Source organism: Diuraphis noxia, unplaced genomic scaffold (assembly GCF_037042655.1).
Source record: "Diuraphis noxia isolate RWA-SAM2 unplaced genomic scaffold, SU_Dnox_SAM2 contig0004, whole genome shotgun sequence".
Classification (NCBI taxonomy): Eukaryota; Metazoa; Arthropoda; class Insecta; order Hemiptera; family Aphididae; genus Diuraphis; species Diuraphis noxia.
Window position 1 is genome coordinate 21,922,467 of NW_028301714.1, and position 25,641 is coordinate 21,948,107.

The following is a 25,641-nucleotide window of genomic DNA, read 5'->3' on the forward strand; positions in this document are numbered from 1 at the left end:
ACTTAAGTATTTTAATGCTTATACTATATTATATTTCCTCAAAATTAAAAAATATAGTTCTGCTATTTCACCAACAACTGGACCAACAATTGCTGCATAATATTATGGACTGGATTAAAAATGTATGAAACAGGCAAGTACAGTATTGTCAGTTGATAGGTACGTTTTTAATTCTATAGTAATGAAATAATTTCCACTTGGTTAAATGCGTTAAAATTGTTATATTGACAGCACCATTTCTTAGCGGGTTGTTTACTCGTAGACTGTAGGAAAAGCAAATGTTTTGATCTGTAGACCATAATAATATATACTGATATTAATATTTAATACACAAATATTAAGAGGACGAGATACCCGCATGTGTTGTCTCCGTCTTACAAGTACGTAATATAACAAATTTTACGCTCAGCAGAACACCATATAGCTGAGCGTAAAAATGGCCATGTAACGCACTTGTAAGACGGAGACAAGACATGGGAATATCACGTCCTCATTACTCATTAGAAACCAATAATGAATATATACAATAAAAATTGTTTCTTGGAAAATATTAAAATTAAAATAATATACTGTATATGTAACCCAATTACTGAGCTTTTTAATTAGTTTACATAATATAGTATTCCCACGTAAATTAACTTTTATTTATTCTTAAAAATTTAAACAACTAAGAACCTCTCACCTATCATTTAGGAATGTTTATCACATAATTATTACCACTTTTTGGCAAAATAACTTTATAGAAACTTTTAAACATACAATAGCCTCTAGGTGCTACATCACTTGCTAGTTTTTCTTTCATAGCCAGAGCCGCGTTTAACGAGGGGCAACCACCCAGGGGCGGAAAATTTTTGAAGTTCGACATAAAATAAAAAACTAAGGAAGGCATATTTTAATTTGCCCTAGAGCGGCAACATAGCTTAATGTGGCACTGTTTATAGATCACTCCAAAAAATACTTCCATATACGCCACTGCACTGAATCTGAATCAACTAGTTTAGTCGCGTGTACTATAGGTAATGTTTTTATATTTGATAACAATATAACATAAACAAATATCAAAATCTGTATGTACCTATATTTTAAATACTATATGTGCTGTGTCTGTACTATATGATACATTATACATATAAAAATATAATATTTATATGAATTAATTAAAGTGATGACAACATTTTTAAATAAGTTTAAAAAAAAATCAACAAATCAATGAAATTTAGTTGGTATTGTATTTCAATAGGTATAAAGTTCAGCATCTGCAGGTGCAAAAGCATATCTTTGCACCTGCTACATAATACCAGGGGGTACAAGTGCCCAAGTAATCCCCGTAATTACGCCACTGGAGAGAACAATCATAATGGTTATTTAAAAACAACAATTGGCAATGAAAATATTAATAGGTAGTTTCAATAATATAATGGATTTCATTATTATTGAAACTGATATTTAAATAACAAAAATACCTTTCAGTATATTTTTCAAGTATATTTTGACAAAAAAATAAATTATAATTGTGTAAAACAATATTTGTAAAAAACTTAATATTTTAATTTTGTATAGTAAAAAATAAAAGTAAAAAATGCAAAAGTAAAATTGTTTGTGTTAAACAAATTGTTGGAAAACAATTGTTTAACACAAAGTTCACAAAAAATAGTAAACAAAAGCAAAATCAGGTTTATTTAATTATAGAAATTGGGACATGGAAAAATAAAATATCCTAATTGATTTTATTAATAAATATATTTATTGTATCAGTTATTCTAAAGCTCCAGTTAGCAGCACACCATCTTCAGGTTTGGGTAATCTCTTAAAATCTGGTTTTGTTACCATATATACTACTAATCCACCGTAAAAAATAAATAGTAAGCCCAAAAAATTGCCAAACAATCCTTCTTTTGGAAAATGTTTGTATTCTTTATCCCTAATTAACAAAACATTAGTAATTAATAATATATCATTAACATAATTATCACTTGAATACATACAAAGCAAAAATCAATTTTTCACAGAGTCCAAGGACTGAGGTAGCAATTGCCAGAATAAAATTGAAAATTCCAAAGAAAATGTGATAAGGCATTACAGCTTCCCTATATTCGGCAGCTATTCCAGGATACAAGAAGGACACAACACCACTTACAAACTAAAATATTAGTAAAACAAATGCAGATAATAAATTAATATATTGAAAAACATAAATATAAAACAAATATATAATATTTATAATGAATAAAATTTAACTAACCTGAGAGAGGAACATTGAAATTGTAACAACACCCACCCAACTGTGTAAAGTATACAAATTTGGAATAGGAGGATTACTATAAAGATGAGAAGCAAAAGAAGCCCAACCACCAAGTAACACCAGAACAATTATACAGCCATGAATAATTGCATGTTGATTTTTCAAATCTCGTTTCTTCAAACTTCGGAATGTTCTATAATGAAGAATAGCTAAAAAAGAAAAAAAAGTGTCAACAAATAATTCATACATCATTTACAGACAAATAAATTTGTATTAAAAATGTATGCTGAGCTAATAAACTTTTATCAATTTAATGGTAGTAGTTTCATATGTCATAGAAAATATATGTAGTCTATGATGCAAAGATGTCTTGGAATACTTAAACAATTTTAAGCATCAAAAAAAAAAAATTTTAAAGGTAGAATTTTTGTTTTAAATATTTTGTGTTTATAAAAATTGAATTGTCAATGTATATTTAAGTTTTATAATTGGAAATACACAATTTTAATTTTGAAAAATAATTTTAAGTCAATAGCCTTTCTCTATATTTGTAAGAAACAGATTTTCAACTTTCGGATAGTTTATGTAGAATGGTTTCAAATTAATTTACTGAATTTCTCATAATAAACATGATCTTTAAAGGTATCTCAGAATTCAGTTTGTAAAACTTACCAACATTTTATAAAAATAACACAGATATTCACTTAACTAATTTTTTAAACTATCTTACTGTATTAATTTTTATTTTGTAATTTATAATTTTTGACATAGCCAGTGGCGGCTCAAAGCGAGTATATTTGAATCATGTGATTCACAAAAATATTATGGGTGGGTCTTATGGTTGGAAAAGGTAGACTGGTCCATTTTTGCAGGTAGTTAATTTAAATATTAAATTATAAATAATAAATATAATATATAGCTGTAATGTGTACTCAGCAGATAATGTACAGTAATAAGTAATAACTATATTTTAGGGTGGGTGGTGTAAAAATATTAAACGTGATTCGTGGGAAAAAAGTTCAAGCCGTCACTGGACAAAGCCCTGAGAAATAAGTAATCTGAGTTGACAGTACTATAGTTTTTGAAAAATGTAATCAACTATGTAAGTTTTTCTTAGATAATTTTTTTTTAAAGCAAAAAAAAATATGCATATACAATCTTTAATTAAATGTATAAAATATGCAATATGGGGGATGGATACAAGTATACAAGACTGTATGGCTTAAAAAAAGAGGAGAGGTTCAATGACAATTTCATAATTTTAGGCTGTTTTTTTTTAATATTGAGAAGACCTCGCCAATTATGCTAAAAACAATGTGGTGGGTTATCATTTTATCAGGAACTGTAAGAAAGAAAAGGTTTTATATTAGGGCCTAGGGGATTTGAATGGTTGAATGTGTTTTTGTGAAATAGTTTATAATAGTGGAAGATTAGCAAATCAATATTATGGATTTTGAGGTCAGTGCGAAGGGAGAAATTGCTGACATACCAGGGGCCATTTGTAATGAGGCGAAGTTAAATTGTCTGAAATTATTGGACATTTTTGATTGTTGAAGTTTTGGCCATACCCCATAGCTGAATTCTGAAGGTCTAGTTAGTTTGTTTTTGAATTTAGTGTAGGGAATACATTTTATGACTTGATAGTATAGGATTGATGTCAATATTTTTTCTAGAATTTTTGAGAAAAATGGTTAGACTGATTGGGCGATTAGAAGAGATTAGGTTTGGTAGCTTGTCAGGTTTTGGTATAAAAATTATAATGGAATGTTTCCATCAATGAGGTATGTGTGAGAGATGAAGAATGGAGTAAAAAATTAAGGTAAAGAATAGAATGGCTTGCATGGTTGATGTTATCTGTCGTGATGAGGAGAGAAAATGCTTTGAAGATGAAGGACTAATAGGTTTGATTTTCCTGGACTGGCCTTAGAATGATCAATCAGGATATATAATAGGCGGTATTTTCTTGGCTTAAAATCATTTTTATTGATGAAAGCCGAAACAGCAGAGTCAATCTCTGTGGGTTTTTTTTAAAGATATTTGTAGAGATAAACAACAATTCAATTATATGAGGATTGGTTCCAATTTGTTTTACCTGGGGTAAGAGTCTGGTATTTTTATTGTGTGGATAATTTGATTGTTAAAAGTGAGTAAGATTGGTATATGATCCGATGAAAGGTCAAAATGTTATATAAAATTTGGTGTGATTTGGTAGCGTGTGTATGAATAAATCAAGAAGATTTGGGGTTCTGTTTGTGTGATTATGCCAGTAAGGTGGCCCAGGAATAGTTAATTAAAACTTACAATTTGCAAATAAATAAACAAATCCAATTGTCATAAATAGAGGATGCCAGTTGAATATGATTTTGGGATCAGTAAATCCAAATCCTCCTCGGAAATTGAGAATCCAGTAAAATATAGAAAATACAAGTAGTAATCCAACAATCTAAAACAAAAAATGCCATAGTAAAAACTAAAAATAACTTTTAAAAAGTACTTACCTGGAATATTGTATACAACGAGGAATATGCACCAACATGGTTGAAATTTTGGGATGGCGCTTTGTTACGATTTTCTTCAGTCATATTATTCAATGTTACCGCTTCCTCAATTCTATTGTTCTCTAACTCTGGTGTAACTGAAATAATAGTAATACTTTGTTATTTATTAAAATTTAAAATACTAATCAATATGGTAATTTGATGTGTAAAATGTTATGTTTTATAATACAGATAGTAATCAGCATCAAATATTTTTAAAAATGATGATCGATTAATTTTTTAGATGGCTTACACAGATAATTCCTAACACTGAAAAATAGGGACGCCCAACAGAAATATTTAGACCAAATACCAATACTATTCAGCAACAGGATACGTAAGTTCGTTTTCGTTGCCAAGGAGACATTGCCAATATGTAAGGATTGAACGCCGAACGGCGCATGGTTAAAATTATGTATGATAAGATATTAGCTGTGTATATACTATATACACTATACAGGACGTTTCATTCATCTACAACTTACAGTCGACGGCAAACGTCCAATATTTCTTGACAATTTAATCAAATAACTATTTTGTATTTTTATCTCTCCGCGAGTCCTACAATGTTTGATCCCGCTTCGTTCTAATATTTGATTTTGAGAGATAATAATTCTGTTTTAGAAATATAACTGTATCATTAATAAAGTGATAATTATGTGTACAATAAAGATGACGCCAAACCCAAAATATTGTCAATAACGTCAATAATGTCAAATAACATACTTCTATATATTTATGTGTAAATTACAAATAAACAATATAACTAAAAGCGTTTTGCGCGGGATAACATTGCTCCCTCTGTACTTATAGTAGAATTACAAAATTCCACAACGCACTGTAGGGAAGAACTTTATCTGTGTCGTAGCTTTTTAATTTTTTTAATAGCACTAAGCCACTAACCAATATTGCTTACTAATTAAAAAAAAAAAGCATGTTTCAAACTGATAACATTAATTATATTTAATTAACATTTATGTTGTCCGACAAAAATAAAATTCTTCCCTGTACGTTGTGAAGTTTTGGTATTACTTCTATAAATACAGAGGGAGTAAAGTTAGTTGTCTAGCGCTAAACAGTTTAATATATTATGTTGTAAATTTATCTGACCGAGACAACACATGCGGGTGTAGTGTCCTTTAAATAACAAATTAAGATTTGTGCTTGTGAGTTGTGGTATAAATCAAGGTGTTTTGCCTTAAAATATTTGATTAAAAATTATAAAAGTGTAGAATATTTAAAGATTTACGTTTAAAATCACTCTGTAGATAACATGAACATCGCAGACTATTTTTTAAATTGTAATATCTATTAGTACCATAGATATTATAAGTTATAAATTATAATATTATTAAGATCCAGCAATGAGGAGCTCGGGGAATAAACATAATGTTCATTGTGATATTATTTTATCGTATCAACAAAATAATGTTAATTTATTATATATACTTACTTTTTAATCGTTTCCTAGTCATTTTTTTTTATACAGTACTGATATAATTTCGTTTGATTTATAATAAAAATCGTTATTAACCTCAAAACGTACGTTGCCGATAAGTTTTAGCGATAAAATTTACCGAAATGCTAAAGCGAACTTGTTTGAACTACGAGTAGAGTGCTTAATTTATTTACATTTCCTATTACCTTTTCATACACGTAATTAATTGTTTATCAGTTTCAATGAAATCAACATATATTTTAATCATACATTTCAGACGGCGATAATATTTTTATTATTATTATAGGTACCTACGTGAGTACATAATTACTTATTTCATTATGCGCTAGTAAGTAGTGATTGTAGGACATTTTGCGTACTGGTATATCACACGTATTATAATAACCTAGTAGGCAGTATAATATAATTACACTTAAGTCGTAATTCGTAATCAAAATTTTAAGTAGTGATCGACAATCGAAAAACGCACCGAATCATTTCAATAACAATTTTGTTTTATTTATCCGATAAATAAATAAGATACAAGAGCTTAAACATGCAAATCGCGACTAAGCGATTTTGAAGGCAGACGTGACATGAAAATAATATTAAATTAAAATAATTAGATAGTGAGTAGCGGCGATAACCGGATAATTACATAAAATAAAATATAGTATAATATAGTGCCGGAAACGACATCATTATAATATGTATTATTTTATGATGATTTGACATAGTATAGTTAGTTATACACACATATTTAACTATAATAATTAATAATACTCAATAGTATATTATAATTTGTTAATCCTGTATACTTTATGTTACGAGCGTATAGTATACACAAAGAACAGTATACCTACACTATATGTATATACATAGTGATAGTATACCTAAATAGTTAAATATAATGTATAGTAATTGTTATATTATGATGTTTGCAAATTATTGTTATTTATTGTAAAAACATAATACTCGTACCAATCGTACCCATGTTGAATGTTCAATATAATAGTGTTCAAATGCCTTTAACGATAAATAGATAAAATAGACAATAATACTATCATAACGGCGAGTCCGTCAACAGTTGAATTATGTTCTTTTTTCCACACCATCAATCGGGTTTTGTGACCAAAATCGTATTTATTCACTGCTTTTTTTTTAACGTTATAAATATTAAGTCATAGCTAGGTAGACCGTAGACACCATACTGAGCACTGACGATATAGTGATTAACTCGGTGACTAATTAGTGTCGAACTGTCGACTATCGAGTGATAAATACATCGATCTGTTAGGTTAGACCAGGGGTGGCCAACCCATGTACACTTTAATAATATAGGGACCAGTTTTGAGCATTTTACGAAGTGTCTGTAACAGCTATTGGATGTTATTCAATAGGTATGGAGGGCCGGAGGGGTAACCCAACACGAAATTTTTTTATAATTTTGTTATTAAAATTGATTCAAACAGGTTGTCTTGAGTTACAATTTAAAAAAAATATAACATTACTTTTGTATAAATTGTATGGTTAAAAATTAAAACGCGATTTTTACTAGGACATTTTCGCCATCACCGGCATCCAGGCAGCCAGACGTGGGTATAAAGAGGAAAGGGGAAGGAGCCATTCATGGTAAGGGATATATTATTGTAATTCATGGCATACCTCAAATACTCCCAACCCCCAAAAAATATAATTGTGTTACATTCAGTGTCAACAACGTGATGTTTTGATATAATTTGCGAGTATTCAAAAAAAGTTGCTAGTTACCTTTACTCATAAATTCCATTTTTCGAACGTCAAGTTGATCCAAAATTGGACAGTCTATTATAATCTATTGACAATAGATATTAAGAAAATTAAGAGAGAAAAACGGCGTCAAATGTTTTATAAAATTGGACAATAATTTGCTCAATGTTCACTGCTATTGCTTCCAGCAGAACCTGTGATATATCATATATGATATATACCATGACTAAAACAAAATATTAAATATTTAGTGTTATTATTTAGTCATGATATAAATTGTACGGGGTGCATATGACATATAAAACAATATTTATTGTGATGGTCTTTACACCCTTTGTAAAGTATACTTTACTTATCAAGATTGATTTATTAATTGATATATTATTAATTATATTAGATTATCAATCTTAGACTTTAATTTATGATGTTGAATTGTTGATCCCATGACCATAGTATAGCAAGATGTTCTGCTGGAGCCCGGAAGCACCTAAGTATTAACTATTAAATGCCGGAAGCTCTAGTAATCATCAATATCCATCTAATCTGTATTTTATGTCAGTATCTGGCCAAATACTATAAATATCTTATATCTTATCTATAGTATTTGATCTGGCACGAATTAAGATATATCTTAATTCTTAATTCGTGGCATGAACTAAGATATCTTAGTTCATGATTCGTGGCTTCTGGTTTTTGTAAAATTATTTATTTGATAAGAACATTAAACGTCACATAGTATTGCAACTTTAATAGGTAATTATATTATCATTTATCACAGAAGAGAGAAATGAATAATGATAAGTTCATTAAATTCTAGGTTTCTGGTTTATAGATAATATTATCTATTATCTATAAACCTTGCATCAAATTTACTATGATTAGTATGATTTCATAAAATACTTTAATAGAGCCTAGTGGACGGTGTCAGTTTAGTGGTTTAGTCCTTAAGATTATAGACTTTGGGTATCTATATTATATTGTATTGATCTTAGTATTCAGTAATTGTCATAATTATTAATACCAATAGAATGATAGAATAAAGCCAAAGACACTGTAAGACTTAAAAGAACGGCATACTTCCAAGTTCTAGTTTGTGTGTAAAAACATTTAAATTGTGAATAACTAGTCATAACTATTTTGATTTTATACAATATAACCGTGGCCGTGGGTGAGTTGGTGCATGTAGTATTTTACATTAAAACTTATAGATATAAATTGCTTATACTATAAAAAATTAAAATCTTTGAACAAGACACATTTGTAATATTTAATCTGTCTCCTTTTCTTCATAAACTAAAGATAACACATAAGTAGTTAAGATTATGAAAACTTATACAAATAATTACCTACTTCGTAAGGTTCAAGATATATATCATAGAAAAATAAGTATAATATTATTATCTTAGATATTATATATAAAAATTAATCATTTGTATAGTTTTTTTTCAAGTTTAAATGAATTAAAATTAATTTTATGATGTTTTTATTGGTAACCTCAAAGAAATTTTTATTAAATGTATAACATAAACTAAAGTATGATTAGCAACGTAACTGTGTATTTTGTCTAACAACAGTGTGACAAAAACCAAAATTTTGTCTGCTGGGCTCCCTGTCTATTCAACTTTGATTTTTAGTTTTTACACAATACTACGTTATAATAAGTAAGTCATTAATAATTTTAACATAAATTATTGTACCTAGACTTATAGCAATATAAAAAAATAATTATTATAATAATATAAAGAATAAATTTAAAGTTTATACAGGTTATTTCTTGAACCTATTGAAAGAAACAAATATTAAAAATTTGAGATACTGAGGGAAAAATAATTAATTTAAATAGCATCAATCAAGTGAAACGGAGAGATTATTAATGAGTAAATGTTAAAGGTCACATATTTCTCCTAGACTGTTAGGTAGGGTACAAAAAGAACTTGAATGAGCTAACATTTATATGATTAGAATGGTGCTAGGGGAGTGATAGGGTAGTGATATATATATGAGTGTTAGGGGAGAGATCATTTTTTATATTATTTTGCACCTAAAGGCAAAGATTCTGGAAGGTTTCCTATTCCAATATCAAATTTAAATTTAAACTAAATTTTTTAAATTAAATATTTATATTAAATGAACTTAAACATTTTTTTTAAAGAGGTACAAAATTAGATCTACTAAATTTCTTGTGCAATTTATTACTTTATAAAATAGCTAAAATATAGTTAAAAAAAAATATATATTTATTCATGATTAAAATCATATTTTCTACCTCGGTTTAAAATACTACCTATATCATGTGATTAAATTTTATACATATTTTATTTTACCATTCATAATTTCATATTATTTGTGTTATTTAGATTCAAAATCGTATACACTCATCAATATATCATAAAATGGCTGCAAGTTTAAATCCATGTGTATCACTTCCAATTAGTTTGGATGAAAATGATTTTAAAGATCTTGTACAGAAGGTTAAAGATTGGACCATCATGCACGGTTATTATAATAATGTTTACAAATTTTTATAAACATGTTAATTAACTCATACACATTATTTTAGGTGGTGGTATGAGGTCTAAAACACAATACTCCAATGATTCCCTAACTGTGGTGCCATTTACACTTTTACCATCGGTGTTCCCACGATCTGAATTCCAAAAAGCAGTTGCAATACAACCAGCGCTGAATGAGCTTACGCATCGAGTATCTAATGATCATGCATTTTTATACTCTTGTTTAGAAAAGTATTTCAATTTTTAATCAGTTATCATACAGATTGAAAAAAAAAATTATTTTTTATTTTTAGAACGATAGAAGTTGATGAATTTACGCGTAATTTATATAAATTATATGAAACTATGCGCAATGAAGGTTTCACTCAGGTAAGTTTCTGATTTTTATAAAGCATGTCTCACATTTTTCACTATTTTAAACAGTTATATACCTATATTTTTACATTCAACAAGCATTTTGAACTGTATGTAAGATAAAGTCCAAATATAACTAGATTGTTCCATAATCATGCACTTGGGTGGGACAGGATGAGCATGTGCAAATAACATTTTTATGTGTGACTACTACTAGGAGTTTTATACTTCTAAAATTATTATAGATAATGACACATTTTATGTATGTAAATCCCCCAAGTTAGGGGGGGGGGGTACACAAATGGTAAGATATCTTTTGCTAATAATTATTGAAAACCACTATAAACAACTGATTTAGGGTTTTGTTAAAACATTTTAATAAATAAGTTTTAAGATATAATAATTAAATAACAGCCTAATAATCTAGATGTTACATTATTCATATATAAATACATATTACTAAATGCTTTTTAGTCTAATACTCTAATAGCTTCATTCAAATTTTTTTTATAAAAAGATTACTAATACAATAATACAAATAATAATAATAATAAAAAAGAAAAATCATTATTCGAGTAGTGATAATAATCGCATCATTATTAAAAGCTAAAATTCATTATAATTATTAGCAATTCTTATGGAAATGCTAAGAAATTATAACATTTCATTTCATCTCAATGGGGATATACATATATGCTTATCACGTATGATTTTTCAAGCGCTTGAGCCTTGGAATATTGCGCTCAGACATCATGCAGGAAAAGGAAGCAAGCGATGATTGCATCAAACAAGTTGAAATGAACACAATTGCTAGCGGATTTGGTTGGCTTGGTATCGTTTCCGGGGACATTCACAGGTCAGGATTTAACACACCTAACTTTCTATATATCTGGACCCAAATCTTTATTTAAATATTATGTATATCAGACCTTTGTCTTTATCGAGTATCAGATACTGATTGGTTTGCGCCCCTTCTAATTTAAATAGTTTTTTATATGTTCTGACAATATAACAATATCATAAGTTATTTAAAATATGTATTTATCTTACTAAATCAATTATTATACAATCAGCTGTATCTGTTTAAATTTTTATGACAATATACGGGTGTAACCTGTTTGTGCATGTTTTAACAATTTTACTCATAAATTAATAGTATGTTTGCGCTTAAATAATAAAAAACTAACTCATTTGGACACATTCTTACAGATTCATTGCATAAAAATTTTTCCTTAATAACTTTTTTAATTATTATACTTATGTAAAATTGGATGAATCAAAAATCCCAATGTTAAAAAATTTTTTGATTATGGATTATAGCATTATATCAGATATTTAAATTTATGTAAAATAAAAAGTAAAAAATGTATTAAAAACTCATAAATGTATAGTATACAATAAGTTATAAACACTTTTATATATATTATTTTAATAATTGAGAAGATAGAAATTTAAATCTTATTTATTTAAAAATTTCAAATATCCCATATTGGGTGACATTGATTGGTATTCAATTCAATATTTCAACAAATTTAAAATTTTTTTTGAATTTATGTTCCTATTTTACATTTTTTTAAAAATATGTTTTAGAAAATATATAGCCAGGAATTTGTTGAAGCAGTGGAAAGTTTTAATCCTCAATTAATGCTTTTTTTTATTTTTTATTTTAAATTTATAAGTCATAACTAATAGATTACATAATATAATTTATGAACATGTTTTACATTGTCAAAATGTAATCTGAAAAAGTAATAGAAATTTATTTTACACAACATAATCAGAGCTAAATTATTTACTATTAGAAGGGTAATATTTGAATTATATTATAGAGGAAGTATACTTAGTGTGTAGTCATCATTTTAATCTGTTATTTTAAATATTAGAGTGAAATGATCTATTACAAATTTAAGGTAAGAATTGTATTTAGTGCCAAAAGTCACTCTATTTTTCATATTATAATTTTAAAGCAAGTTGTGTGTATTTTAAAATTGTAAATTTCTTTTAAAGTACTATGTTATTTAATATATATCCAATATTTGACTACATTTTAATATCACGAATAAAATATTTAAACGATAAAACTTTAATAATTGTAATGAGTGGACCTAAAAATCAATAAGATTTACTAATATTATTAAAAAAAAAAATTTGTTCACAAACCAGTTGTAAGATTATACCCAAACTTGTCATGAACCTTTTTTAAATTTGCACGCAAAAAGTTTTTTTTGGTCTTGTATGTGCGCAAACAGGATACACCCATATAAATTCTATTTAACTGTATTTTATAATCGTAAATCTATAAATGCATCATGTTACTCATATGCCTGGCTTAATATTACTAATTAGTTTCTATAGCTTAACCTATTAATTTATACCTGCAATTAATTTAGTTATGTTTAATTTTTACTATTTTGTATATTTGAATTTATTACTGACTGTTTAAATTTTGTAGTCTTTTTATAGGTTTTTATATAAATATGTATATTTAATTTATTATATTTTAATAAATTTAAATTATTTTGGTGGAGATTTAAGTACTGAACTATTTTAAGAATACCTCTAATTTCAACTTTTTTTTGTTAATATTGAAGTCCTTAATATATTATTAATACTATTTGGAAAAAATTATAAAAAATAGTTAATTAACGTTTCCTCGATATTGTTGAAATACATATTAGTAACTATTAAACAAGATATTTATAAATTAAATTCTCCAAGGTTTGAAACTATTCAAGTAAATGTTAAAAACAGTTTGTTCCACAAGTTCATTTTAATAGTATAGGTATTGTTATTAAAATGTTATAGTTAAACATAAGAACATTATGAACTATATGTAAATTTGTATGTTCTAAAATTATAAACAAGAATAGCAATTGATTTAATATAACACTATACACACTATTAAATAATAAAATACAAAGAATTGACACATAATAACAATGTATATTAATTTAATTTAATTTAAAATCTGTTTATTTATTATTAACAATAGTTGTGTTTTATTTTTATTAAAATAATAAGTATTTACTAAAATTAACTTAGTATAAGAAATAAATAGTATTAAAATACTGGTAAATATTAAAACTTATTTAGTAGTGTTGTTTTACTCTCATATGACTAGTGTAATAACTTGCTAGTTAAATTTTGCTGTTATTTAATATATTATTAATGCAATAGTTAGTTAGTTATAAGTTAATGTATGCTTTATAGTTTATTTGTTTTTATTGCAGATAAGCATGTACATAAAACTACTTGTTGTATTAGACTAAAAAAGGATCGTATTAACTATTGATTGCTATTACTTATAGAATTTTATACTATAACATTTATTTTCTCGAGAGTTAACCTGCTGAATAATTTAGGTTGAGTGTACCTCTTCATTGAGTAGTTTACTACAATGGATATTTTAAATTTGGATTCAATGATTGACATTGATGAATCATTGTATAAGAAAAATATATCATATTTTATGTATATTTATTATTTATATTGCCATCAGTAATTAATTTTTTACTAATATAGTAGATTAAACTATCTTACCAAAAACGAATCGCACATATTACCTATATATTTATAATTATTATTTTAATTTAAATTACTAATTGTTTTTTTTAAATATAAATGCCATTATATGTAGAAGGTGTGATAGCTACATGATATAAATTACTCTAAAAGTCAATCTTAATAATTTTAAAGTTTGATTGTGTCTAACAATTATAATATATATTGTGGTAAAAATCTTAGAATAAAATTTTTTATTGCAACTATTAATACTCACACGTTACTACATTTTAATGTATTGCCTGTAGTTCTATTGAGGAGGGAATTCACACAAGAAAACAGGACAATCGGTCTTTATATTACTAACGATTATACATATATTACAACTTAAATTTAATATTATTTAAAATATATTATATGTAGAATATATACTTAATTTCAATTTTTATTGGGGAAGGACCACATTATTTTTAGAATTTTACCACTTGCGCTCCATTTCCATGGCACTTGTTTTTTTTATTAGTTATTATCTCACTATTTTTACTATTGTTGTAATATCCATGATAATATTAATATCTATATAATATCCATATATCCATACACTCTTTTCCATGTCTGTTGTTAATGTTTCTATAATTTCTTCTGTCTCCACATCAATGGTGTAAATATAAAAATCCTGTACAATTGCAAAAGAACCAAAAATAGGTACCAAGTACTCTGGAAGATATGTTTGGTGATTTAAACTGACTAAAATGCTTCTTGGACATAAAGGCTTCAATGCGTCAATTTTTTAACATATTACAAACCTTGTTTTCTCTCGTACCAATGTACCATTAGTAAAAAGAATAAGGATAAGGAGTTTCAGATAAGTAACAATTTTGATACCATTATGGATATTAACTTATCATAATATAAATTAAATGTATGATTAAAATCAGAACTACCTATAGTCTTCAGACTTTAAAAATTATGTCTTAATTAGGTCAAGATGTGTTATTTAATATTGCATTACTTACAACTTACATCTAGATTTTTAATTGTACTTAGATTTTGTGTAAATTTGTGATTGCTCTTAACACCTATATAATTGTTGATCTTCGCTTGAATTGAAATTTCTTCGTTTTTTTCTACGCTTCTTATGGTTAGTATTTTAATTGTATTTACTGCTTCTTCTTCATGCACGTCTGACATAATTAGTATTCACATACTTTTGTGGTTATTTCATACTTTCTGGTAATGGTTTGCAAATGTTTCATTATCTTTAAATATTTGATCTAATTGGTGAAGAGTGTTAAGACTCGTTATAAACTTATCTTAAAGTATTGGTAGGACATAACTATTGTTTTTTAACATACATATCTAAGATTTGGTTCATCGATTAATTAACATCTTTCCATTATTCTTTAAATTTTAATTCCCATCGATAATAATTAAAGAGTAATTTAGGAGATAAGGTTTACACTATTTTGCAGCAGCATTAAAATATTTGATGAATAAATGTTGTCACTTTTCTTATTTTTGGCGTACTGTTCATCATTAAAATTGCATTATTTTTCCAAACAAAGATCCCGTGGATAATGTCCTCGGCATTCGTAGCATATTACTGTTATTCACGGCCTCACGGGAATAAACCTCTGTATGTGGTAAATTTATGATTTTGAGGTTTTGGTATCCCTAGATCTCCATCTTAGAAAAATTCACTTATATGTATTATCAACTATATAAATCGTTTATAAAAAAACTCCGATGTGATTTTTTTTTAAACGTTTTTTATGTTTCTTGAAAACTACGTTTTTTTCACGTAGCAAGTTTTTCCCGTGAAGAATAATATAAACAATACATAATATATAAAATTATAATATGCCGTATCGATGCTGTTTTTTGTCTTTTCTCATACACTCGTATACACACACGTACGTGGTACACATATTTATGCATAGTTAGAGATTGTATATAATATATAGTTATTAGTTATTTCTTTGAAACCTCTAAAGGGATCTTTTTAAAAAAAAAATGCTTGTTGGATGGATGTTGGTAGAAAATAACATAAAACATCATTTGTATGAATCTTTGCGCGGGGTTTAGACGACTCTTCTGTAGAAAGATACACTTTGTGTATTTGTGTTGATGTATGGTGCTTTACAGTCGCGGTGTCTGGGATTATTGAGATCCGACTACTTGTTGGACGTTTGCAATTCCACATCCGTGAAACAAGTGGAAATGAACACGATCGCTTCGAGCTTTGGTGGTTTGACATCTTCAGCCCCAACTCACAGGTACATAACAATCACCAGCAACTGCAAACAAATATCGTTGGATCTATACTCTATCATCTATATACTGTCTTATTAATACCGCCCCTTAACAATATATATTCTACATCTATATACCAGCTATATGTATTATATGGTAGTCAGAAAAAAAGCCACGGAAAAAAAGCCAAGAAAAAAGGCTACGGAAAAAATAATTCACAGAAAAAAAAGCGATGTGAAAAATAAGCCACGGAAAAAAAGTCAAATTACAATAATTAAATATACCTATAACAATTAAAATTAAAGTATTAAATTAAGTATTATTTAAAAATTGTTTTCAAATTATTGGTAAAATGTATAAAAAAATAATTATAGACTATAGTTAAATATATAAAAAAAATTAAATCTATAGTATTATTCAAAATTTTTAAACATTGGTCATATTGTATATATATGTATATATATATATATATATATAATTATTAATATACAGGTTATATATTAATTAATTTAAAATTTTTAACACAGTTTATCATAATATTAATATACTGTATTGTCCGAATTTATATATAAAAATAAAATTGTTAATATTATAGTATACATTGAATAAAAATAACATAATATATTGTGGATATATTAGGGTGATATACTGATATGTATAAGTATAATGTATATACTTTAAATAAATTTTAAAAAAAAAATACCATACAAATAAAAAAAAATATATACTTTGTACAGGGCGATTCTTTTTTAAATGTACATGTTGCAGTATGAACTACATGCCATCTTGAAATAAATTAATTTTTGTATATTTTTAATTTAAATTTTTTGTTAAAAAATCAATACATTTTCATTGCTGTTTAGAATCTAAAATATATTTATTACTATGAATAATAAATAATAACATATAACCTAGCTGTGTATTAATAATTATATAATATTATATATATACATATATACAATATGACCAATAATGTGTAAAATTATTTTAAATAATACCTAATTTAATACTTTAGTTTAAATTGTTATATATTTAATTATTGTTATTTGACTTTTTTTTTCGTGGCTTATTTTTCCCTGGATTTCTTTTCTTGGCATTTTTTTCCGTGGATTTTTTTTGTTGGTTTTTTTCTCTACATTCGTATCATATGTTTTCATACGCCTCTATATTATAAGTGTAGATAATATACATATATTTAGCGCCTTTACACCTATCTTATAATAATAATTTTATTATTATATTATTTATAAGTATGCTGTATGCACCTCTATTTGAGGTAGATATAGACCTCTGCCTATATAATATATATACATTTATATTACCGCCGCCTAGATACTTATTTTCTTTCTTCTCACTCGTAAAATTGTAAAATTGACCAAGGACAGAGTCTAATGTCGGATCGATGAATTATCTATACTACAAATAATAGTAATAGTACCTACTATCTACTACCTAGGTACGTACCTAATCCATAATATATACCAAAAATGCCAGCTCGCGGTTCGAAAATAACACGGTTATACCATCGACAATGTGAAAATCACTTTCTTTTTTTTCAGGTTTGTATTTCAACAGTTGGGCTTGTTGGACAAACTGGATGTGGTAAGTATTATTTTTAGTACTTGTGTAGATGTATTTAATCCCTCCGTTGTCTTCTTAATACAATAATACAATTATCAATTGCACTGCGTGATGAGCCATGTATTTATGAATTTGTTCTGAGTGGAGAGAGAGGGGATGGATAATTTTTAAACAATTTTCATATTATTGTCATAATGCTCTGTTTTTTTAACCCCTATGTACAAATAAATAATTTAAATTAAACATTTTAAATACATGATTCAAAATTTTTTATCGATATTCATTGAAAAAAAGTGGGAAAGTGGATGTCGCTCTGCTGTACAGTAGAGGTTACAAGTGGGTTACTGTAATGGATGGAATTAAATTTGAATCCAATGATATTATATCATTGTATACGAAAAACGCTTCTGAGCGAAGACGGTTTATCTGTCTAGGATATATTATAGATTATTAAAAATTTTCAAATCATCTTAGATTTAAAAGAAAATTTTTTATGAATTTCTAGTTTGAAATAATTTGCGAATTTTCGTGATTTTTACGTATGTTGACAAATTTAAAATTTGATTGCTTGTTAAAAAAAAATTGTGACTATGTATTTTTAGTATTTTTTAACTGCTATTGTTACAATGTGTTCGAAGCCTTGTATTACATTTTCAAGCTTTTGAACCCAACAAATAAATTTTTATCGATATTTATAGAAAAAAAATACTAAAATATTTTGAAAATTTTGTAAAATATATAAAATGCTTATATAAACATTCAGTGAAAATTTCAAGTATCTGCGGTAATTTGTTTTAGACTTTTAGAGTTACACCAAAATAAGAAAATCACTAAATGTGAAATTCAGTGAAAATCCAATGTTGTAAAAATTTAAATTTCGAATGCTCATAAAAATTTAATTTGAATTTCCGGTGGACTTTTTATTTGTGATAAAAATTGACAAACTTGTAAGGAATCTTGTATTAAATTTTCAAATCTTAGATTTAAAAAGAAAATTTTTATGAATTTCTAGCTTAAAATAATTTGTGAATTTTCGTGATTTTTACATAATATGTTGGCAAAATTCAAACTTTGAATGCTTATAAAAAGAAATTGTAACTATGAATTTATTTTATTTTTCAACTGCTATTGTAACAATATGTTAAGAGCCTTGAATTAAATTTTCAAGCTTTTTTGCCTAACAAATACATTTTTATCAATATTATTAATTTAAAAAAAACTAATAATGATCGAAAATTTAAAATGCCTATGAATAGTTCAACTTAATTCGAAAATTTTTGAAAATTGCATGGTGGATAGAATATACTTATATAAACATTTGGTGAGGTTAAATGAATTTCATGTATCTATGGTCATTTGTTTTAAAATTACATCAAAAACCAAAATCGATTTTGTCGAAAAATGAGTGTGCGTAAAATTTCCCGTTTTTCCCTTAATTTTTAGTTTGTTTTTCTCGATTATTTAGAAAAGCACTTTTACTGCCCCAAAACGTGATGGCAGACACAAAAAAAAAAACACACCATGATAAAATCAATACATTCATCGCTCCGCTCAGAATCTAAAATAAAATTTTCTTTCAAAAGACATACTTTAAGTTAAACATTATACATGGTAAAAATATAGATTATGTATACAGACAAAAAAATAATGATTTAACGAAATACATTGTAATAAGCAACATTGTATATTTTATTGCTTCGCTCATAATCTAAAAGGGTAGTCAGAAAAAAAAGCCACGGAAAAAAAAGTCAAATTACAATAATTAAATATATAACAATTAAAATTAAAGTATTAAATTAGGTATTATTTAAAAATTGTTTACACATTATTGATCAAATATATAAAAAATAATTGTAATTAAATATATAAAAATAGAATCTAAAGTATTATTCAAAATTTTTAAACATTGGTCATATTGTATATATATATATTTAGCCATTTAGGTATATATAAAATTTTTAATACACAGGTTATATGTTAATTAATTTAAAATATTTAACACCGTTGATCGTACTGTATTTTCCGTATTGATATATAAAAATAAAATTGTTGATATTATAATATACATTGAATAAAAATAACATAATACCTATCTTGAAATCAATTGAATTATGTCTTACATCCTAGAAATGTATAAGTATAATGTATATACTTTGTACAGGGTGATTCTTTTTAAATGTACATGTTGCAGTATGAACTACATACTATCTTAAAATAAATTAATTTATGTAAATTAAAATTTTTGTTTAATAAAATCAATACATTCATTGCTGTTTAGAATCTAAAATATATTTATCACTAGAGTTAGGATGTTGATGACTTTTGCGTTTTATTTTCTTTTATTCTGTACAATTCTATCCTAGCTAAAAATTTGTTTCATACTCCCTTGATGCAGAATATTCTAATTTTATTTTGCATTTTTTTGTTTTTTAACGTCATTTTCAAGTCATTTTTTCATCTTTTAAGGCATTTTTTGTACTTTTTATACAATGTAGGGCATTTTTCACAAATTATAGATTTTAGGGCAAATGTTACATCCAAGTTTGGAAACAAATTGAATTTATTAAAATCTAACTTTGGATTTGGACAATTAGTAAAAATTTATATCATTTTATCGCGTTCCGATAAGATTTACTCTTTGAGTGTTATATATTGATTAAACGAGTGCTCTTAATAAAATAATTCAACAATCGTCAAAATATTTGATAAATCTATGTTTATACTATGGCCTCTTGGTCAACGTTTTACTTTTTTTATCTGACGCAGCTCCATACATGTTAAAAGCAGGAAAAGTTATACAAAACCTATATTCCAAAATGATACACGCGTAATTTGCATGGCACATGCGGTTCATAGCTTGGCTGAAGAAATTGGGACAAATTTTCAAGATATAAATAAATTTATATCAAGTGTTAAAAAAGTATTTCTGAAAGCGCCATATCGAGTACAAATTTTTAAAACTATTGCTCTCGGAATTCCTTTGCCACCTGAACCCGTACTCACGCGCTGCAGGGGAACATGGATAAACGCAGCAAATTATTATTGTGAGCATTTATCTGATATAAAAAAAGTGATTCTGGAATTAGACAAAAATGATTCAGTCGCAATTAAAGACGCAATAGAACAAGTGTTAAACCCAAGTTTGGAAACAAATTTAATTTATTTAAAATCTAACTTTGGATTTATACCTTCGGAAATAACTCAGTTAGAGACGTCTGGGATGTTATTATCAGAGTCAATTAAATGCATAAAAAAAATTGAGTCTTTAAACCAAAAAGCTCCAAATAAAATTGAACAAACAATAGCAACCAAAATGTAGAATGTCATTTTGAAGAATAATGGATTTAAAATTGTAACTAAGATCTCTGAAATGCTAGATGGCAAAAGCGCAAGAGGAGAAGATATTCTAGAAGATTTAACTACTGATGACATGACCTACTTCAAGTATGCACCCATAACGTCCGTTGATGTTGAGAGAAGTTTTTCATCATCCAAAAATTTATTAACTGATCGTCGTCGTCATCTTTTGTTTGATAACATCAGACACATATTAATTGTACAATGCAACAATGCAATATGAATATTATTATAACATCAACATCCCAACACTAATAATGAAAATATTTTTAATATAATTTTTTTAAATTTATATTTTACTTTTAAATTTATTTTTAATATTGAAATTTATTTATACCCATATCTCTAATAAAAATTATAATTTATAAATAAGTTTTTTCACTTACTTAATTAGTATTTTAGATAATTTTTAAGGTCATTTTTTGAAGTTTTTATGGCATTTTTGCACTTTTTTAAAGGATTTTTTGCATTTTTTTTAGGGCATTTTTGTGTGTTTTATAGGTCATCAACATCCTAACTCTATTTATTACTAAGAATCATAAATAATAACATATAACCTGTGTATAAATAATTATATATACAATATGACCAATAATGTGTAAACATTTTTAAAAATAATACCTAATTTAATACTTTAATTTTAATTGTTATATATTTGATTATTGTAGTTTGACTTTTTTTTCCTATATTCATATAAAGGCTCCGGGGAGAAGGATCCGTTGCACTGCATCACTCCTATCTGCTGCAGTGCTGCATATATTATAATCGACTCGTTTTCAATTTTTAGTTACCCAAGAATAATGCATTACAAGGTCTGACTTCAGCGATCATTAAAGCTTGGGAACTGTTCAATGAAAAAGAGTATGTAAATTGTTAGATATAATTTATCCAAATAAAATAAAAATATTATATTTCAGTCCTAGACCGAAGCCGATTTGAATTTTTTTTATACCTTTACACTGATTGGACAATTACAGATGACAGAAAATGACAATATAATAATATATGATAATAACTATAATAACTATATGATACATTATACTACGTTTTTAAATTGTTTCAGTTCAGTTATCTTGGTGATTGTCGAAAATCAACCGATGAATATCTGTGACCAGCGTTTTCACCAATTCGAAATCGCTCGCCAAAGACCAGAAGTCAAAGTCATCGTCAAGACGCTGACGCAAATATCCAATGAAGCGAAGCTATCAGATTCCAAAGGCCTATTAATGTAAATTGATAAAAAATGATATATGAATCTATTAGCAAACTACGTCTACTGGTTAATGTAAATTCAATTTTCAGCCAAGGGAAAAAGGTCGCTGTCGTGTACTACAGGGCCGGTTATTCACCTGATCATTATTTTGGTCAGGCCGAATGGTCAGCACGCTTAATGATTGAACGTTCGACAGCTATCAAATGTCCGAACATACAATATCATTTGGCAGGAACTAAAAAAGTACGTAAATAAAGCATGAAATCCGGAATTCGAACACGTTATCGTCATCGGATTTAGAATTATAGGATAATTTAAACTATGCACTCGTACAAATGCAGTACATATTTGGATTTTATTTGTTGTGTGAATAAAATATTAATATAATTATAGCTTGAAATGCCGCTGCGTTATTTTTAGCACCTATTAAAAATAGTGTCGCATTTTTTGAAACTTTACTTCAGGTACAACAAGCATTAGCAACTCCAGGAACTCTAGAACGTTTTGTTAAAGACGCCAAGAAAGCTGCAGAAATCCGAAAAGTGTTCACAGGATTATACGCACTGGACTTGGTAAGCAATGATTGCCGCCTGTATGACAGTATTGTTAAGTGCGGATGCATTCATTTTTATCATCTTTTTTTAGGACGAAAATGGTGACAAAGCTGTCAAAATGGCTTTGGATGCTCCTGATCGGTTTGTGATGAAACCTCAAAGAGAAGGCGGAGGAAATAATTTGTATGGAGAGGATATCAGAAAAGTAATGTTTTGTGACTGAAAGATATTTAAATACTTATGTTATGTACTTATATATGTTTTATGTATATTTTTTAGAAACTCATGAGCTGTATGAATAGTAAAGAACGATCAGCTTGGATTCTGATGGATAAAATAAATCCTCCCGTCCAAAAAAATTATCTAATTAGACCAAATCAGGATTTCGATAAAAACTCTGCATTATGTGAAGTAATTTCTGAGATGGGCATTTTTGGTACCATATTATGGTGTGTATCTTCTTACGTTATTTATTATTGTATCATAATAGAAATCGGAAAATATAACGTATTTATAGTAACAGAGGTCGAAGCTATATAATTAACAGCTAGTAAAAATTGTAAGCAAAATGATATGTATTTAAGTACTAACCATCATTGTGTACACACAATAAAATAAGTCCCACGTTAAAAACTATCATACCTACCTGTCAATTTAATTTCGAAATAAAAAGTTAATGAACCTACCTATATTAAATTGATAAAATCCTATTTTAAAATTACATCGAAATAACTAAAATTGTTAGTTTTAAATTTTTAATACGTAATTTCATCCAAATTTGAGTTTAAAATATTTGTAAAAAAATAACTGCGTATTTTCATACTTTTTAGTTTTTTCGGTTTACAGTACGTATTAGCTTTTTATGACTGTAAGAATCCTTTACATTTTCGATAATTGTCTAAAAAAATTGAACATTTTATAATTTTTTAAATACTATAAATTATAAAATTTTTGAGATTTTGATACATTTCTTCAAAATTTGAATTTGAAATACTTATAAAAACATCATGCTTATGGATCTTTAAAATTTATTGACTGAAATTATATACAAAAAAAAATTGTACTACCAAAGAAAAATTTAATTATCGTGTTGAATAATAATAAATTATTATTATTTTTATAATTCTGTATCATCAGTTTATGTAATATGTAAACATAAGTAAATTATATAATTTGTATAGTTGATTGACATAAATGTCTTAGTACAATAATTAAGGGTGTTCTGTTGTGAATAAGTTTTCATTACACTATTTACATAAAATAATAATATAAACATGTACCCTAATTTTTTAAGAGTATGCATGTGCTTGTGCTAGAGTTTTAGCTCATAATTATTATGCTATACTCTGTTTCTAGCAGTTTTATTGTTGTTATTTATTTACAAACAAATGTTTCAGTGATGGTGATGAAATATTAATTAACGAACAAGTAGGACATATGATGCGCACAAAATTGACGTCGTCCAATGAGGGCGGTGTGCATGCTGGTGATGGTGTGTTGGACAGCCCATTCCTCATTGATGACTAGTGACCACGAATTAAGGTATACTTAAGTATATCTTAATTCTTATTAATCGTAAATTTAAAAAAATATAGCCTTGGGACCATATACAAAAATATTTTATTATTGTTATATTATATTAATTATTATGTATAAATTCTTTGCAAACGTTACCAATAAATATTATGAAATATCAAAGTATACACAAGTTTGAATATTTATTTTGTGATAAAACAGGTATAATATTTATACTTTATTCACAGTTTATTGTGAATACAAAGTACTGCGTGTCGTGTGTAGTTTCTAGAAACTAAAAAAAATATTAAAAATCAGGAAATTAATGAAAATAACATTTTGAAATGTCAATATTTTTAGAAAAATAAACTCCACAAAATGGCTATCTTTAATTTTTTTGGAAATAATTAAATAAAAAAATATATTTTTTAACTTTTTTACCAAAACATTAAAATCAATTAAAATATGAAATAATTGTAGTTATTATCCCTGTGAGTCTTATTACAAAACGAGAATTTCGATATCACCATTATTTCGGAAGATATTGCAATGGGTAAATCCTTACGAGACACCCTGTATTTTCTATATAATTCTAAACTTATACTAAATACCAACATTATAAACGAAGGCACTGCAATTGTAAGTGTACGAGTTTTGGACAAATGTGATGATAGCGTCGGCTGTGCAATTATCTATTTCAAATAATTATTTTCGTATATATAGGTACTCGTATTTAAATTGACAATTTGTTGTACCTATAATTAGGGATATTATATTAAGTCAAACCCTTGAAATATCGTTCAAAATCAAAAATGTATTCATGTATTTTCTGTA

At 26.6% G+C, this 25,641-nt stretch overlaps 2 protein-coding genes and 1 pseudogene across 11 annotated transcripts; 2 read left to right on the forward strand and 1 right to left on the reverse strand.

The window, feature by feature from the left end:
- Positions 1–1,464: 1,464 nt before the first annotated feature.
- LOC107161668 (ferric reductase SjCytb561-like) lies at positions 1,465–7,482 on the reverse strand. 5 transcript variants are annotated; one of them, XM_015508189.2, is made up of 6 exons: positions 7,208–7,482; positions 4,741–4,877; positions 4,544–4,685; positions 2,243–2,451; positions 1,986–2,140; positions 1,465–1,921 (listed from the first exon to the last, which is right to left on the reverse strand). In XM_015508189.2, exons 1-6 carry the CDS (start codon positions 7,209–7,211, stop codon positions 1,756–1,758), a joined length of 813 nt encoding a protein of 270 aa, XP_015363675.1. In that variant the 5' UTR covers positions 7,212–7,482; the 3' UTR covers positions 1,465–1,755. The 5 variants fall into 5 exon arrangements, with proteins under 5 accessions (XP_015363675.1, XP_015363666.1, XP_015363658.1 ...); XM_015508180.2 differs by having other exon boundaries at positions 7,199–7,481; XM_015508172.2 differs by lacking the exon at positions 7,208–7,482 and adding an exon at positions 6,233–6,374.
- LOC107173843 (glutathione synthetase-like) lies at positions 6,392–25,000 on the forward strand. 6 transcript variants are annotated; one of them, XM_089225260.1, is made up of 14 exons: positions 6,395–6,532; positions 7,776–7,849; positions 10,324–10,462; positions 10,527–10,710; positions 10,773–10,848; positions 11,553–11,689; positions 18,147–18,189; positions 22,313–22,386; positions 22,589–22,753; positions 22,828–22,981; positions 23,203–23,310; positions 23,384–23,497; positions 23,572–23,741; positions 24,690–25,000. In XM_089225260.1, exons 2-14 carry the CDS (start codon positions 7,847–7,849, stop codon positions 24,817–24,819), a joined length of 1,497 nt encoding a protein of 498 aa, XP_089081386.1. In that variant the 5' UTR covers positions 6,395–6,532; positions 7,776–7,846; the 3' UTR covers positions 24,820–25,000. The 6 variants fall into 6 exon arrangements, with proteins under 6 accessions (XP_089081391.1, XP_089081386.1, XP_089081390.1 ...); XM_089225264.1 differs by lacking the exons at positions 6,395–6,532; positions 7,776–7,849 and adding exons at positions 8,851–9,134; positions 9,541–9,627; XM_089225265.1 differs by lacking the exon at positions 7,776–7,849 and having other exon boundaries at positions 6,392–6,532.
- LOC149055851 (uncharacterized) lies at positions 20,031–22,297 on the forward strand (annotated as a pseudogene).
- Positions 25,001–25,641: the final 641 nt, after the last annotated feature.

Coding starts and splice junctions, on each gene's coding strand:
- LOC107173843 (XM_089225260.1), top strand. Junction 22,982..23,202: donor ATTTGGCAGGAACTAAAAAA/GTACGTAAATAA, acceptor ACTTTACTTCAG/GTACAACAAGCATTAGCAAC. Junction 23,742..24,689: donor ATTTTTGGTACCATATTATG/GTGTGTATCTTC, acceptor CAAATGTTTCAG/TGATGGTGATGAAATATTAA.
- LOC107161668 (XM_015508172.2), bottom strand. CDS start 6,254: ATGACTAGGAAACGATTAAAAA. Junction 4,686..4,740: donor CGTTGTATACAATATTCCAG/GTAAGTACTTTT, acceptor TTTTTGTTTTAG/ATTGTTGGATTACTACTTGT. Junction 2,141..2,242: donor TTTCAATGTTCCTCTCTCAG/GTTAGTTAAATT, acceptor CTAATATTTTAG/TTTGTAAGTGGTGTTGTGTC.